The following is a 15,946-nucleotide window of genomic DNA, read 5'->3' on the forward strand; positions in this document are numbered from 1 at the left end:
CTATATGCCACTCTGGCATATAGGGGGTTAAAAGGCATATCATGGGGCTGAGTGGCATATAGGGGGTTAAAATGCATTTCTGGAGGTATATATGCATATCATGGGGCTGAGTGGCATATAGGGGGTTAAAATGCATTTCTGGAGGTCCAGAAATGCATTTTAACCCCCTATATGCCACTCAGCCCCATGATATGCCTTTTAACCCAGCATGTACTGGCTGCCTTGGCTTGATAGGAGTGTGATTGCTGCTAACAGCAATCACACTCCTATCAAGCCAAGGCAGCCAGTACATGCTGGAACCTGGGGATGATAGTAGTGGGATTACAGCCTCCCTATGCCATGCTACAACCCCCACCCCCCTTACACATCCATGCTATCACACACAAACACACATTCACAAACATTTAAATACTCATTCATTCCATTAATCACACATACTTCACACATTAATCACACATACTTACCCAAAAACCCTCCCCCACCCCCTTACCTGAACTGCAGATCTCTCACTCGAAGACTTCTGCAGGGGACCGGCTGTACCAGCAACTTCTCTGGCCCCGCCCCCAGAGGAGGGAGGGGGAGATAGAGTTCTGTGAGGAAGCTACAAGCTTCCTGTCCTCCTGCTTCTAACGGAAGAGACGCTGCTCGCGACCGGTAAGCAGCATGGCCCCAGCCATTTTTTTGGGGTCTGATTAGAAGACGACCCCGATTATAAGACGAGGGGTATTTTTCAGAGCATTTGCTCTGGAAAAAACCTCGTCTTATAATCGAGCAAATACGTATATAATTGCAAACAGCAATCACACTCCTATCATGCTAAGTCAGCCAGCACATGCTAGAACCTGAGTATGATAGGATTATGATTGTTGTTATATATATATATATGTATGTATATATATATATATATATATATATATATATATATATATATATATTAATATTGTTATTGATTTTTTTGTCTAATTTTGGTGTTACTTTTAATAAAGTATTTTAAAGTTGTTGTTTTTTGGGGGTTTTTTCGGTTTTGGCCAAGTGAATGCTGAATTTTCAGTTTCAGTCCAGAATTTTCATTTCGGTGTATCCCTACTATATATTATGCCAGTCACTAAAGTCGTAAGCCTACATCAATGTTTGGCTTAGTATATAGTGATATGGGTTGTACTGCAGTATTGTCAGTGTCTGGCTCAATGTTTAGGCACACATTGACGGTGGTACCGCATAATCCCTAAGTATATAATGATAACAATTATGCTGTACCACTGTCAATGTTTGCCTAACCATAGAAACTATACTGTTTTAAAGTGTGTATGTGTGTGGGGGTGCCACATACAGGATCTGCCACAGGTGCCAAATACTCTTGGTACGCCCCTGCATCGTGCGGCAGTCAGACCCAATGGCCATGCCTCAGCTCTTCGTCCCACGTCTTAAAAGGGGTGGGATGAAGAGCTGAGGCACGGCCATTGGGCGGCGCAGTGCGTGCACGCCGGCCGCTTTAATTTCATTAGGCGCTGGTGGAGTGACTGCCGTATGGCGGTCGCTTTCAATGACGCTCACAGCCGCTTTGATGGCGCAATGGGCCAGTTGACTTGACTTGCCCCCAGGCCTTAGGCTGCCAGCCCTCCCCTGGACGCGGAGGAGAGAGAGGCGCCGAGCGGTTGCTGATGAATACGTTTTCAGCAACCATTCGGCACCTCTCACTGTTCCCCGCGAGGCCTCTGCCTTGGTCGCGGTGCCGGCATTTCAAGCTGAGCGCCAGAATATGATGTCATATTCAGCGCTCAGCAGTGAAGTCGCGCACACTGCGGTAGAACAGGGAGACGGAGGCCTCGCGATCCCACCACTGAACTTCTACAAGGTAAGTGAACTTCAAAGGGGGGAGAGGGTAGAAAGTTAGGAGGGGGTAGATAGAGAGTGAGAAGAGGTAGATAGGGAGTGAGAAGAGGTAGATAGGTTGTTGCTAACCCATTTTCCATTTGCGACGCTTCCAGACAGGCATGCAAGACTATATCCTTTCTGTGCCCCATTGTGGGGGACTTTGTATTCATTTTCTGAACAGGGTTGGATGGTGCACATTGAACATGTCGGTCATACTTGTCCTCTGTGCTGTAATGACCCTCCAGTGCTAGTTATTGACCTTCTTTATCTAGTGTTTGTGTAGTTGCTGAAGCAAGTACAATATATGTATCACTAGAGCAAAAGCTGATATTAGAGCCCCTTAGTGCAGGTCATACAAACTCTAAATTCTAAGAAGTAAACTCTAAATTCCCTAGATGGGAGGGAGGGAGAGAGGGTAGATAGGGAGAGAGGGTAGATAGGGAGGGAGGGAGGGAGGGAGGAAGGGAGGGAGGGAGAGGGGGTAGATAGGGAGGGAGGGAGAAGGGGGAAATAGGGAGGGAGGGAGAGGGGGTAGATAGGGAGAAGGGAGGGTGGCAAGAATATTGAAATAAAGAGTCAGGATGAGAGAGAGAATGAGTGGATTAATGTGTGGATGCATTAATGAATATGTGTAAATAATTTGTGTGAAAGAATAAATGATTGAATGAAAGTGAATTAGTGAGTGACTGTAAAAGTGTTTGTGTGAATCATAGCTGTATTATTGATTTGTCATAAAAGCAAAGGTGGTATAAGGGTGTTTAAGCACTGGGGACAAAGATGGCACAGGTAGTGTGTTTATGGGACAAACATGGCGTACGTTCAGCTGTTTGGGGACAATGTTGACTCATGCTGGGCTGTTTGGCGACAAATATGGCATGTCCTATGTATGTGTAATTTAGGTGCTGGTCAGGTTCTATGTGGGCAATGTGGATGCCAGGGTTGGCTTTGGGGTGTGCGACCAGTGATCTATGCCTGTAATTTAGGGGGGTTTATACCTTTTAATGCAGAGTTCACATGTAATTTCCAATTGATATATACCTGCAAAGCTGGGTTTTGTGTTATTCTGTTGATCTGTATCGGCTATGTTTCCATACATGTATGTCTTATTCAGTTGATCAATACCTGGAGTGCTGCTTCCATGTGTTGTTTATTTGATCTATACCTTCAGTGCTGAGGTTGTGTGTTCTGTTGGTTTATACCTGCAATGCTATGTTTCCATACATTATTTATGTATACCTGCAAATACAAGTTTTTTTTTATCTTATTCAGTTGCATGTGCTGTTTCCATGTGTTGTTTATTTGATCTATACCTGAACTACAGGGTGTAAGTAAAAGAGCGGTATGGTTTAGTGAATGAGGGGACAAAGGGACTCTGGGGATGATTACAGGGGAGAGGACCTCCCGGTGCAAGAATGACTCTCACAGTCTTCCCCTGATCTGCAGTCAGTGTGGCAAATATTTTTTTTTTGGTGTGGTAGCGGAGGGAGTGATTGCATGCAAGAGAGCGTTGAGCGGGGCCCAAGGAAATGCTTGGGTAGGGTCCAATTTTTTCACTATAAAATATATTGGCAACCGGGTGTAATATTTATATATATTGACAGCAGGGGCAAATATTTATATGTTTTGGCAGCAGGGGCTAATATTTTATATATTGGCAGCAGGGTCTAATATTAATATATATCAGCAGCAGGTGATAATATTAATATATATCAGCAGCAGGGGCTAATATATATATATATATATATATATTGGCAGCAAGAGCTAATATTAACATATATTGGCAGCAGGGGCTAATAATATTTATTGGCAGCAGGGTCTAGTATTTATATTCATATTGGCAGCAGGGGCTTCTATTTATATATATATATATATATCGGCAGCAGGGGCTAATATTAATATATATTGGCTGCAGGGGCTAATATTAATATATATTGGCTGCAGGGACTTATAATATATATATATCGGCAGTAGGGGCTAATATTAATATATATTGGCAGCAAGGTCAAATATTAGTATATATCGGAAGCAGGATATAATTTGTATGTATATCGGCAGCAGGGTATAATATAAGTATTTATCTGCAGCAGGGGCTAATATCAATATATATCCGCAGCAGGGGTTAATATTAATATATATCGGAAGCAGGGTGTAGTATTTCTATATATCGGCAGCAGGGTCTAATATTTATATATATATATATATATATATATATTGTCAGCACGGGCTAATATTAAAGATTATTAAAAATAACTAAGTACATATTATGTAGTTAAAAATGCATGTCTAACGTGTGTGTGTGTGTGTGTATATATCTATATATATTTATCTATCTATATCTATCTATATCTATCTATATATATATATATATATATATATATATATATATATATATATATAGTGTATATGTACCGTTTATAATCGGCCCCCCTACTTTGGTCCCTGGCCCCCCATGTCCCCCCCCTAAATATGAAAGCTGGAGACGCCACTGGCCCTACACAGCAAACATGAAAACAACCTACCTACCCGAATCACCCGAAGCACCCAAACAACGACTGCAGCACCCATAAAGTAACCTTTTTAGAAGACCGCACAGCACCCACATCCGCCGGCCAACTTATCAGCCGGCAGCTGGCACACCCCATGGACTGAATCAATCTCCAGCCCTAGAAAGCTAAAACAGGTAGTAGGCCCCTCCGTCTTATCCGGGGCCAACGGAATGCCAAAAGAGGCCGCCACCCCCTGCAATGTGCGCAACAGGCGCAAACACCCATCCAAATCCCCGGACCCCACGCACAGAAAGTGGCAGCCCACCCCTAGAATCAGACAGCACCAATGTTGAGGTGAAAACAGGTATGAGTTTTATTGAAAACACACCAGCATTTAAACAGTACAAGGGGGTAATTAACATACACAGCAAACCACACATAGTTCTCCATCAGGCTCTCCTTTGCACATGTCTCAGTATTTGCACTCGCCTCACCTCAGCCCAGTAGAGGGTTGCTATTTTAGTCTGTGGGAAAGATAGTAAACACGGGGGGTTTCCTGACTTCTGGCCGAAACCAGCTGGACATCAGATCTTGGTGGAAATACTGGCCATGGAGGTCTCTGTCCTGTAAGTCCTCACCGGATGGAGAGGAACACACCACACATAAAACTCTCTCCCAAAATGCAGATGCCCTACATCTGTCTGAGCGCTACAATCTTTGTACCGGGGGGGGGGGTAGTTCCAATGGCCCCTCAAAAACAGAAGCCTTTCCAAGGTCAGTGCCCATAGTCTGTAGGGAAGAGGCTGACCCCCAGGCCTCTCCAGGAGACCAGGGCACAGATGCTTCTATGACACATGGGTCTCATGCTGCCTGACTATAAAACTGTAACTTGCTGGATATACTTAGGCGCATGTACTTCATTTCATAGCCGGTGGCCTTGGGGTGCCAGGGCTCTTTAATCATCCCCAGTCCAGCCCAGGTCTATTTCAATTACCTACATCTTTTTGCCTTGCTTGCCTATTTTTTTTTTGATTTACGTTACTGTAAATATCCTAAAAATATTCTTAGTAATAGTTGGTATGGTAATTTATGACAAATTATCACCACACTTAATAATATTAGTAATATTTACTCACAAAGTAACTACCCCATTTTTGGGAGAAGTTAAAGTTGTGTCACTGTTTGATGACATGAGCCCAATGGGAAGTCAGTTTTTAGTTGAGTAATACTGACGGTTGAGGTTCATATATAAAAATGTGCAGAACCTCTGCTTTAGGATACAGTGCAAAGAGCCAAATGGAGCTGGTAGTGACAATCGTGTCACTACTCATGGCAGGCCATGTATATGGGGGTGAGTGTTTAAGTAAATAAAATTCAAAAAAATGATGTCTTCATAATAATTGAGGAAATTAATAAACCCCACAATAAAGTATTGCAGATACTACAAAATCAGTCAAGCAGAGTTCTGACAGGCATCTAGTCTATATTGTAAATGACAGATTGATGTTAATCATTCAAATACTAATTCACTTACCTGTACTCATGCAGAGACTTCATTCAATTCTGAGCTAACATTGACTGGTTTGCACAATTTCTGAAGATTTCTATGCATTGTAATATGCCTGTGATATTGTGGTTCTATTAGTTATGAATGCACTTTCTTTCTCAGGTTCCTTACGAACAGGAATTGTGGGTGGCAGAGAAGCTGTTCCTAATTCTCACCCTTACATAGCTTCCTTGCAATTGAGACGCCAGCACTTCTGCGGGGGGTCGCTGATTGCTCGTCAGTTTCTCATGACTGCTGCTCACTGCTTAAGTGAAATGTGAGTATGTCTACTTCACGGATGTGTGATGCTAGATAGTACTATGTAGTATGTGTAGTTTGTACCATGGTAAAGCAAATGTGGACCTCTAAAATTGCAATTTAAAAAAGACTAACACCTTCACAAATACCTATATATTTTGCTTTTTATTTTCAAATGGTACAACTGCCTTGGATTTATTTCGTTTTAGATTCTAGTTATATCCCAAAAGTTGCAACTCAACAAAATTGGAACAATAACAAATATTTTATGAACAATTATTTCACATTGTTGCTTATGTGGTATACATATAAGATGGGGTTCTAGTACCTGTATTAATTATTCTAAAGCAAATATCTTCACACAAATATCAAAGATATCAATTAATAATGTTTAACATCCTTAAAATATGACTGAAGTACCCTCAATCTCCGGGCCAGGCCCCCCCACCCAATTTACCTTAACCCAATAATGACAGACACATGACACTTGGGTTGAAAAAGCCAGAGCCTATTTTATTTATTAACAAGTCATTGCCACACAGCCTTAGGCTCGACACCTCATTGCGTTAACCGGGCAAGAACACATAAATATAACAAATAACATCAATAAACATAAATAATTAACAAAAAACATAAAGCCAACCAGGCAAACTAGTAACCACCACACAGGGCCAGACATACCAAGATGCCCAAACCTGAGGCTCCCAACACCACCTACCAGGAACCTCCCATCAAATGCTCTCCCCCAGTGCATTCACACCCCCTAAATGCCTGGTAAGATGCCCACCCGGCTGTGACAGCAGAAATATCCCAACAGAACACAATAAACAGGGAGGGAGGGTGGGACAAACAACACCGGGTAAGGTGACTACAAAATGTCCCTAAACCTCGTGTCACAGCCACATAAATAACCTACCCAAACTGGTGCCAAAGCCGCGCCCTACTCGGGAACCCATTCAGGGCCCATTCTGGCCATGCTGGCCCCCATGGGCATAGAAAAAAATGCAATAGCCTTTTCACAACAATTCATCAAGATTGCAAAAAGGAAACAATTAAGTAAACAGCTATACAGTCCAACAACAAGTGGGAGTTTTTTCCTTACTTTTTCACACCTACCATACTGCAAGTTAATTAATAGTTTCTTTTAGTGCAGAAAATATACTGTTGTGGAGTGGACTGCAGCAGACATTTTCCCCCTGTTCCTGTGCAGAGTTTTGACTGTCTTTACTCTGGTGGTACATTGTTTTCTAAATTTCTATAATATTGTGGTGGAAAATCAGCCCTGCCCCACCGGGCTGCATGCCCATATCATCTGCCAGTATATGCCTGCTCAGTGCTCTACTACTGCTGCACCCCTTTGCCCGTCCTTACTCCAGGGAAACCTTTTATTTATTTTTTTTAGTATCTGATATTGTGGAAATTCAGTCCTGCTCTGTGGGGTTGCATGTGCCTATCATAATTAATATAACAAATATTAATGATTGTATTTTTTAATAAAGTGTTTGTATTAACATTACCTATCTTATGTCACCATTTTTATTGTCTATGATTGTATGCTCAATCTTCTCCATTCTTTCTGTTGACTGATGTGCTCACAGAAACCCAACCTTGGTGACAGTAGTGTTGGGGGCTCATTCGCTTCAAAGCAATGAAGCATCCAAGCAAACCTATAGAATTGCACAAGTTTTTGAGAACGGCTTCAATCCCCAAACCTTAGAAAATGACATCCTTATACTAAAGGTGAGAAAATGAACTATTACATTTTATGCCTGGCCAGTCAGAGTTGCATATTGTTGTTCTTTCTTATGCTTGCTTGTATCTCCACAGCTTAACCGACCTGTCTCCATAAACAATCAAGTACAGATAGTCAGGCTACCTCGTGTCAATGAAACTGTCCCTGCAGGCACCCGGTGCATAACTGCAGGCTGGGGGCGGCTTGGCACCCAGAGTAGAATACCTGACCGTCTGCAAGAACTTAATGTCACGGTGACCAGCAGAGATTTGTGTCGTCCCAACAATATATGTACTGGTGTCTTCATGCGGCAGGCTGGAATTTGCTTTGTGAGTTAAGACCTCAACAGAGAGATTGTAGTATTTCAGAGGAAGGAAATGTACTTGCAATGTAGCATGCTGGGATAAAGGTTATGAAAACAAGTGCACATTTTATAATACATCTGTCAGAACCCTTTCCCAAAATGGTTGCAGAATTATCAATTATAGAGAACTGGAGGCTTACGAAATGGTGGCAAAATTCCCATAGGGATTAATGCTCCATCTTGATTTTTTACTTTTTTACATCTGCATGGAAGGGAAAATATCCAGATGTGAAGGCAATTTAGAATTCCCCTTACTTAGATTTACTAAAAAAAACAACCATCTGGATAAGTAATTAACTGAGGTGAGAATTTTTTTATAGATAAACAAAGGTGAGGGACACTTATGATTATGTAAACAACTTTTTATGTTACAAAATGATGGTGGACAGAAGATAAAAAAATATATATATTTAGTATCGAAATAGAAAAATGATTTGTTGCATGAAATGTATAGGCTATTACTAAGCTCTATGTGGGTGTTACAGAAATTCAGCAATGGGCCTACAGTGTCTTAGAGACATTAAGAGACTAGGTTGTAACAAAGTAAATACTGACTGATCATTTGGTAACAATAAGCTTTTTTTTTAGTAACTACTGAAATGCAATGTATTGATAATGTCTTTGTTTTCCCCAGGGTGATTCAGGTGGCCCTCTTGTGTGCAATGGGGTGATCCAGGGGATCTCATCCTTTATTATCCAGAGTTGTGGAAGTGGAGTGGCCCCCGATTTCTTTTCACGGGTTTCTCTGTTTCGAACCTTTATTGACAATGCACTTAACAACTGATAGAGAGGAGAGTGATTAACTGCTCAAATTCTTTCGGCGCCCTTTCACTTGCTTCCATAATAATCTTCATTAAACATTTACACATCCCTTCATAATCCTCATTCTTCATATCTGGGAACTTGCTGTATATCACACAGAGCTCCCATGTGAAGTTCTGCACCCTCATGGCTATGTTTATTCTCTGGGCAGTGGATTGGTCTATTGATAACACTCACTCCTCACCCAAGTTCCATCCACCTCAGCCTTTGAAAACTTAACTGGGACTAGCCCTGCCCCCTTATTGCAGCCACACTCCATGGTGAGAAGGAGCTCATGGCAGCCAACTCTGTGAAGTACCCATGCATGCTCACTTTTCATTAGGTTAAGAAATGCTGAGGCAAAATAAATTGTGGTCTACAACTTTTTGTTTTTTGTAGAAGTGAAATTCCTATACATTTTTATTCGCATACCTTCCAACATTACTGTTTCATTCTTTATCTCAGGTCTGTTCTCCAGCCAACTAGGCCAAAAGTTGCTTTTGACAAACACTTTATTACATTGGGACATAGGTCTCGTTAGGTAGGCAGGGCTTTCCATTTGAAGCCACCTCAAACCAACTGATACGGCTCTCTGTGATATATCTGGGTGCCTCACTTCAGTAGTCGCAAGATGGCAATATAGGAGCTGTAATGTAAGTCTGTACTACTAAAGAGCCTCTCCCCATTTGGTTTATGATTACCACTTACTGCAACAGCTTGGGAAGTATGTTTATGGAAGTTTAGATGAACACTTATAGTGTGAACACACAGAAATCAGAGACAGAAGTATAAATCAGGGGAGAGTCCCATAGGAAATCGGACATTTGTTTACCCTAGACCAAGCATCCTGGTCCATGGTTCTATAACGGGCTTAGCGCCCAAATTCCTCCAGTATTACAAAATATGACCCTATTATATAATACATAGTACTAACAGAGTGAAAACATAAAGTGAAAAGATTTTTATTCTGTTCTTCTATTCACTTTCTAATAAATCTGCTTCAGAAATAAAACCTTGTAGATCCAGTTTATTTTATTACAAGCTGAGTATTATTGAGTATTATATTATTATAGTATTTTTGTGTTATTGCAATGCATTTCACTCCATTGGATATTACTTGTGATCACATAGGTGGGGCAGTTGTGGTATGCAGAAGAGTTGTATTATAGATGGCCTCTTGTATCCATGTTTTGTAGGGAGCGATGCGTGTATAGATACCTGGCTTTTTGGCGTTGCCACACTTTCGATGTCCTCCAGACACAATTCCTTCGGCAATTCCATTACATACTAGAGGTCCCCCAGAGTCTCCCTAGCACACAATGAATTATTAGTAACAATTAATCTGAGTGATTGCACACATTTCATTTTGCCTCTACCATTTTTTTTCTGTTCCACTGTATCTTGCCCCTTCTAAAGCCACATAGCTAATACATTTCATAAAAAAAAGGTTTGTCTGTAAGCCTACAGCATTCATTCTAGTACGTATTACAAGGGGCTCGATGATAACAATACATTTCAATATCTGCACCCCTATGTTGGTATCCATTTCTCACCTCGCAGGAGTCTTTCTTGTTTTCCCCAGCGCACATCATAAATTCGGTAATCTCATCATCATAGTAATCACGCCGGTTACACCTCTCATTGCTTATCACAGGGACTTCCAACTCCTGCAACATGTCAGGTCTTTTGCCTGTGAGCTTGATCTGTCCCCAGCCAGCCACTAAGCAACGCGTACCCTCCGGAATATCAATGTCCTCCATCTGATAAGGCAGGGGTTTCACTGCATTGCTCAGGGGAATCGTTTGGGGGAGCTGGGAGTCAAAGAAAAAGGCAGTAATTCTCTCAGAATTCTTTTTTTTTCATCCAAAAATGACAAAATTGGATATTACTCTGCGTGGTATGCTTAGGAAAATAGGTTTGATATACACATAACAATCAAGTTTATCAATTTGCCTACTGCTTGAAACAAATGCATGCTTTAAATTCACAATATTATATGGAATTCCTACTATAAACAAGCATTTAAGTCATGTAATGATATTTTATATATATATACATATATAAAGCGTTTCTGTATATTGGGAACAAAAAGAAAGGAGAATGATAGAACACAAAAATACTTCAAGCACTGCTTAAAAATTGTCTTCTGATGTATAACATTTCTGGAAAACAGAATGGGGCAATCTATATATTAACACCCAGAATGGGGTGTTAATATATTTGATAGGTCTGCCCTTCTTACCTGCAGGAGCAATAGGTCATGTTTACGCGAACTGTTGTATAGTGGATAGACAATCTGGGTTTTGACATCATATTCCAGTTTGTATTTGCTGGATTCCTTTAGAGAGTTGGAGCCCAACATTACACGTAGTGTCTTATTACTAAAAATCAAGGGAAAGGAAATCAATTAATATGGATGGTAAACTAATCAAGCAGACTTTCCAAGGGAAACACCACTTGGTGTTTGCCTCTCTCATTCATTTCTCCTGTATGAGTATATATATATATGTTAACCTTATCTGCATGCGCCTACCCAGAATCCCTTGTGGTTGTGGAAGCACCATGAGATTTCTGAGGGAAAAACAAGCCTTCTGGCTTGTCTGGTGTCTGTGGATGAGTGTTTAATAATACTTCTACTACCCCTTAAATTTAAGTGAAAGGGTTTCCATCAGTGGCGGAACTACCGGGGTCGCAGGGGTCGCGACTGCGACCGGGCCCTGGAGTTCTGCCAGTCAGGGGGGCCCAAGGGGTGCCGAGCGGTTGCTGAAAACGACCGCTCGGCAACTCTTGGGCCCCCCTCACTGACAGAAATCCAGGATGCCTCCGCTCCCCGCCGCTGCCGCCGTCGCCGCTGCTGCCGCCGTCGCTGCCGCCTGCCTCAGCGCTGCCCAGAGTGCAGTGTTGGGAGCGTGAGGCGTTTGTCTTGGGTGCCGGCGAGACGGGGGCCCTTAACAGATTCTCGCACCGGAGCCCTGAGGTTTCTAGTTACGCCCCTGGTTTCCATCACCTTTTACCCACCATAACTTATGTAATGGTATATATATATATATATATATGTATATATATGTATGTATACACATTTTGAGTATCTGGGAAATTATCGCTGCTAGGAAATGAAGATCATGTACTTTAACCCTTGAAGATTTTCACTGCACAATAACTTCTCCAGGCCCACATTCTCACCTCAATCTATGCTTTGGAATTTGAGTATTTGCTATCTCATACCTGGGGTATACAAGTTAGGGATCTTGCTTAATCCTACCTGGGGGGTATACAAGTGTACAAGTGTATCTCGTGTATATGATTGTGAATGCTATCCAGTCTTTTATGAAAATGTATCTTTACCTGGGAGCAGCACAGTGTGCTGCGCTGAGTACCCACTGGTCAGAGATTAATAACCCACCACAGTGGTGGGCTCCATCCAGCTGCACAGATACCATGTACGGCCTGTCATTAGAAGAAGAATCCCTCCCTCCTAGGATACGACCTCGGGGGGCGCACTCTGAAAAACAAGAGATGACGCCAAATGTCTGATTTATCCACACAAACCTATACATGAATACACATGCTAAAATGTAAATTTGTAGTGTTTTGTAAAGGTAGATTTTTGCAAAATATGTAAAGTTTAACACTAAATTATGTGTAACAGTTGGATTTTTGTACTCTCAAAACAGCATATATATCCCAAAAGAACATTTAATTTTTGAGTGCCTAGTGAGTATAGGTGGTCAAGGCCTTAGTAAAACAAACCTTTGTGGTCTTGTAACAAGATTATATCTATTTCTGTAATTAATAAGGCATTTAGGAGGCAAATAATATGTTCTGCGACTGTACTGTACTGTACTGAAACTGGGCAAGATGTCTGGATTATTCTCAAAAGGACCTTTAGAAATATACATGTTAGTTGCAACATCAGTCATAAGACACAAAATGATACACATGCAGAGAAATGAGGAAGGAGAACAAACAACATTAAAAAAAAAAAAGAAAACCAATTATGCTTCAGTGAACTAAAATAATTCTTTAATCAGCTTAAGATAACGAGGTTACTGAATGGAATATCATCGCAAGAAACAACCAAGCTTTATCCTAAATTTTAGAGTTTGTTCTTTTATTAATGTGATGCAGACTTTTGAATGTATTCATTTGATAACGGATACTAGGGATCATGCCTGTGTGTAAAATAAACTTGATATTCCAGGGTCGTCATTAGGCAGAGAATGTCTAAAATTCATGGCCTGTTTATTTTAGGAGTTATTACATCATTCAACCAAGAGAAGGCAGCAAAGAACATCAGATGCAAGAATGAAAATTCAGTAACTTGTGATTGTCACTATTTTGATAATCAATTAAGGTGTAGTTCGGTATCCCTTTGTATGAGAGTTTTGTGTATGTGAGATCCTTTTCAGCAATTAAAGCAAACTTTGATAATCGTAAGCAAATATCTAAATATTTTCTAAAGACTTTACAGTCCAATATATCAATTTACATCTTGGGGAGCATGAACTGAGATATGCAGATATTAGATGATAGATTAAATAAAAAGCAACATGGTAGATAGTAATAGAAAGACAGTAAATAGATGGATGGTAGATAAATATGTAGTTTACTATATTTCTAAGGAACAATCATAAGAACTTTTTTCTGCAGTTATATAAGTATTATTATAAATTAATGTGGATAGGAAGATGTGGTGTTCGATCCACATTATTTAACAGTGGGAAAGTATACATCAATATCTGTTTTTTTCTCAAATTCAACATTTTTACTATATGATGGTAATATTTGTTTAGTGGGGATTTTTATAATGATGTTGATCATAGTAGATAAATTTAATGCAATTTAAAGCATATTTACTTGCTTTGAATTGAAATGTATCATGCAGTGGACTCCATATATGCTTAAAATAAAAAAAAATCTCTTAGATTTACCATATGTCAGTGTATATGCAATGCACTGCAATTTAGTTTAAGGTACCCTGATGCTTCACATCAAAATAGGCATTAACTATTTTTCTCTCTTTTTCTTTTTGTGTTGATATATGTTTTAAAAATGTAATAAAGAAATAATAATATAAAAACAAGAAGGTATCTCCAAGAAAGAAGAGGCTGTTTATAGCAATTATAATTTATGCTTTGTTGTCAATTAAATCCAGTAGAAAATTGGAAAAAAAAAAGGCATTAACTAAAACATTTTTTTACAAATAGCATAAATAACCACATTTAGAAGAGGCGATTTAGAAGCTATCAGACAATACATTGTAGCAATAGGAAAAATCTCTATATAAATTCACTCTCCTGTGTAACACTCACCAACAGCTATCACACTCAAAAACGCAAACAAGAGAGACCAAGGAGAAAGGACGTTCATGGTTTTGCTGATCTGTCTCATTCGCAACCCTTCTATAGTGTTTTGGAGAATTCTTTCAAATATATATCTGAAGCAGCTCCCCCAACGAAGCCAAGAGGCACATAATCCCCAATGTAAACAGGAAGAATAACAATAAGGTGGTTGATGGTTAAGAGAGGGGGAGTAAAGTTTTCCCAACAATTGGCAATGGCTCAGTTTCAAACCACATTACAGGAAAATATCATACAAATAATAGATTAACCCCTTCATGATCTAGGATAGTTTGTAGCTATGAAAACCTTCTGGCTAAAGTGGTAGAGGTTAACAAAGTGAGCGAAGAATGCATGGATTATATTATATATAGGACAAAACCACAAATAAGCCGCAGACTCTACAGGCGTCAAAACTTTTATTGTGTTTGTATTTCCTTGCTTCCTTAGTAAGTGTCTTGTGTTGCTAACAACAAATGGAATGTTAACATATGTTTAATCATGAGAGTTACACAGGGCTTTAATTTGCTGCACACCCTCTGACACTACAGGAATTACCGGTAAAATGCGTAAAGTGCATGCTATGATCCCTATCTCACAGCATTAACCTTTACAGCTCACAACCTTCTGTTCCTGAGAATTCTCTTTTATGGGATCAGCTTCAGTCTGCCTCAATCATGTCTGAAAATATGCTATTTTAATGCTCTCTCTCTTTTTTCCCTTTTGTTTTGAAACCAACAAAATAAAAAGGTTCGGTTCCACTTTGTGTTCATATTGTGTTTTTGCAGGATTTGGCAAATAATGGCAGTCTAAATCTCTGTACGATAGATCTGTACCTGTTGTGTATTATATTACTCAAAATTAGTATTTTCATTATTATAATACTTTAGATAATGCACAATAACGTTGCTTATTTATAAAAGTGAAGTGGAGGCGTAAATAGCATGCAGTATTGAAATACTTGGTACAACAGTGCCATATTTTATGCTGAAAAAAGCTTTACAGTATGAGAAATACCATAAAATTCACTGGAGTAAATAGAAAAAGATCTAGAGGCAAGTTGAAAATACTGTTTGTTTTACTTCTGTAGCATGTGATCTTGCATACAGCTATATTGTTTGGTATAATTTAGCGGCAGAACATTTCAATATATATATAAAATATATATCTTTAAAATCCAATCAGCTGGCGGTCTTTCAGAAAAGCCCTGGACTGGAATGTTCCGTCAGTACAGGAAACAGATACAGAAAATGTTCCATTTCATAAATTTTTTTGGCAGATATATGGCAGAGGCAGTGTTATGTAAGAGAGTTGCTTAGTTATTTCACCAATGCTTTATGCCACCACCATTGATAGTTTAGGGTATAAACACTTATGTGTGAGAGCATTGTTTTGTTATGTTCTTGGTGTGGCAGGGGGTCCCTCAGGGTCTGGCGTTAGTGCGGGAGTTGGCCATCTGAGGCATGGTAACTCGGGTGGCATTAGCCGGACGGCTACATGCAGGACACCCCATGGGATGGCCCTGGGGAGTTCGTATGGGTTTTG

At 40.1% G+C, this 15,946-nt stretch overlaps 2 protein-coding genes and 1 long non-coding RNA gene across 3 annotated transcripts in view; 1 reads left to right on the forward strand and 2 right to left on the reverse strand.

The window, feature by feature from the left end:
- Positions 1–950: 950 nt before the first annotated feature.
- The window catches only part of LOC128492133 (uncharacterized), a 137,398-nt gene continuing 122,402 nt past the window's right edge, over positions 951–15,946 (reverse strand). Inside the window, exon 2 of the long non-coding RNA XR_008354065.1 lies at positions 951–1,086. This is a non-coding gene — a long non-coding RNA (uncharacterized LOC128492133). The remainder of the gene's footprint in view (positions 1,087–15,946) is intronic.
- On the forward strand, positions 5,572–10,074 carry LOC128492118 (myeloblastin-like). Its single transcript, XM_053464575.1, has 5 exons — positions 5,572–5,712; positions 6,031–6,184; positions 7,764–7,905; positions 7,993–8,226; positions 8,896–10,074. Exons 1-5 carry the CDS (start codon positions 5,616–5,618, stop codon positions 9,043–9,045), a joined length of 777 nt encoding a protein of 258 aa, XP_053320550.1. The 5' UTR covers positions 5,572–5,615; the 3' UTR covers positions 9,046–10,074.
- Positions 10,009–14,530, reverse strand: LOC128492089 (serine protease ami-like). The gene is made up of 5 exons (XM_053464529.1): positions 14,375–14,530; positions 12,408–12,564; positions 11,305–11,443; positions 10,616–10,873; positions 10,009–10,371 (listed from the first exon to the last, which is right to left on the reverse strand). Exons 1-5 carry the CDS (start codon positions 14,451–14,453, stop codon positions 10,186–10,188), a joined length of 819 nt encoding a protein of 272 aa, XP_053320504.1. The 5' UTR covers positions 14,454–14,530; the 3' UTR covers positions 10,009–10,185.

This window comes from Spea bombifrons, chromosome 1 (genome assembly GCF_027358695.1).
Source record: "Spea bombifrons isolate aSpeBom1 chromosome 1, aSpeBom1.2.pri, whole genome shotgun sequence".
NCBI classification, from domain to species: domain Eukaryota; kingdom Metazoa; phylum Chordata; class Amphibia; order Anura; family Pelobatidae; genus Spea; species Spea bombifrons.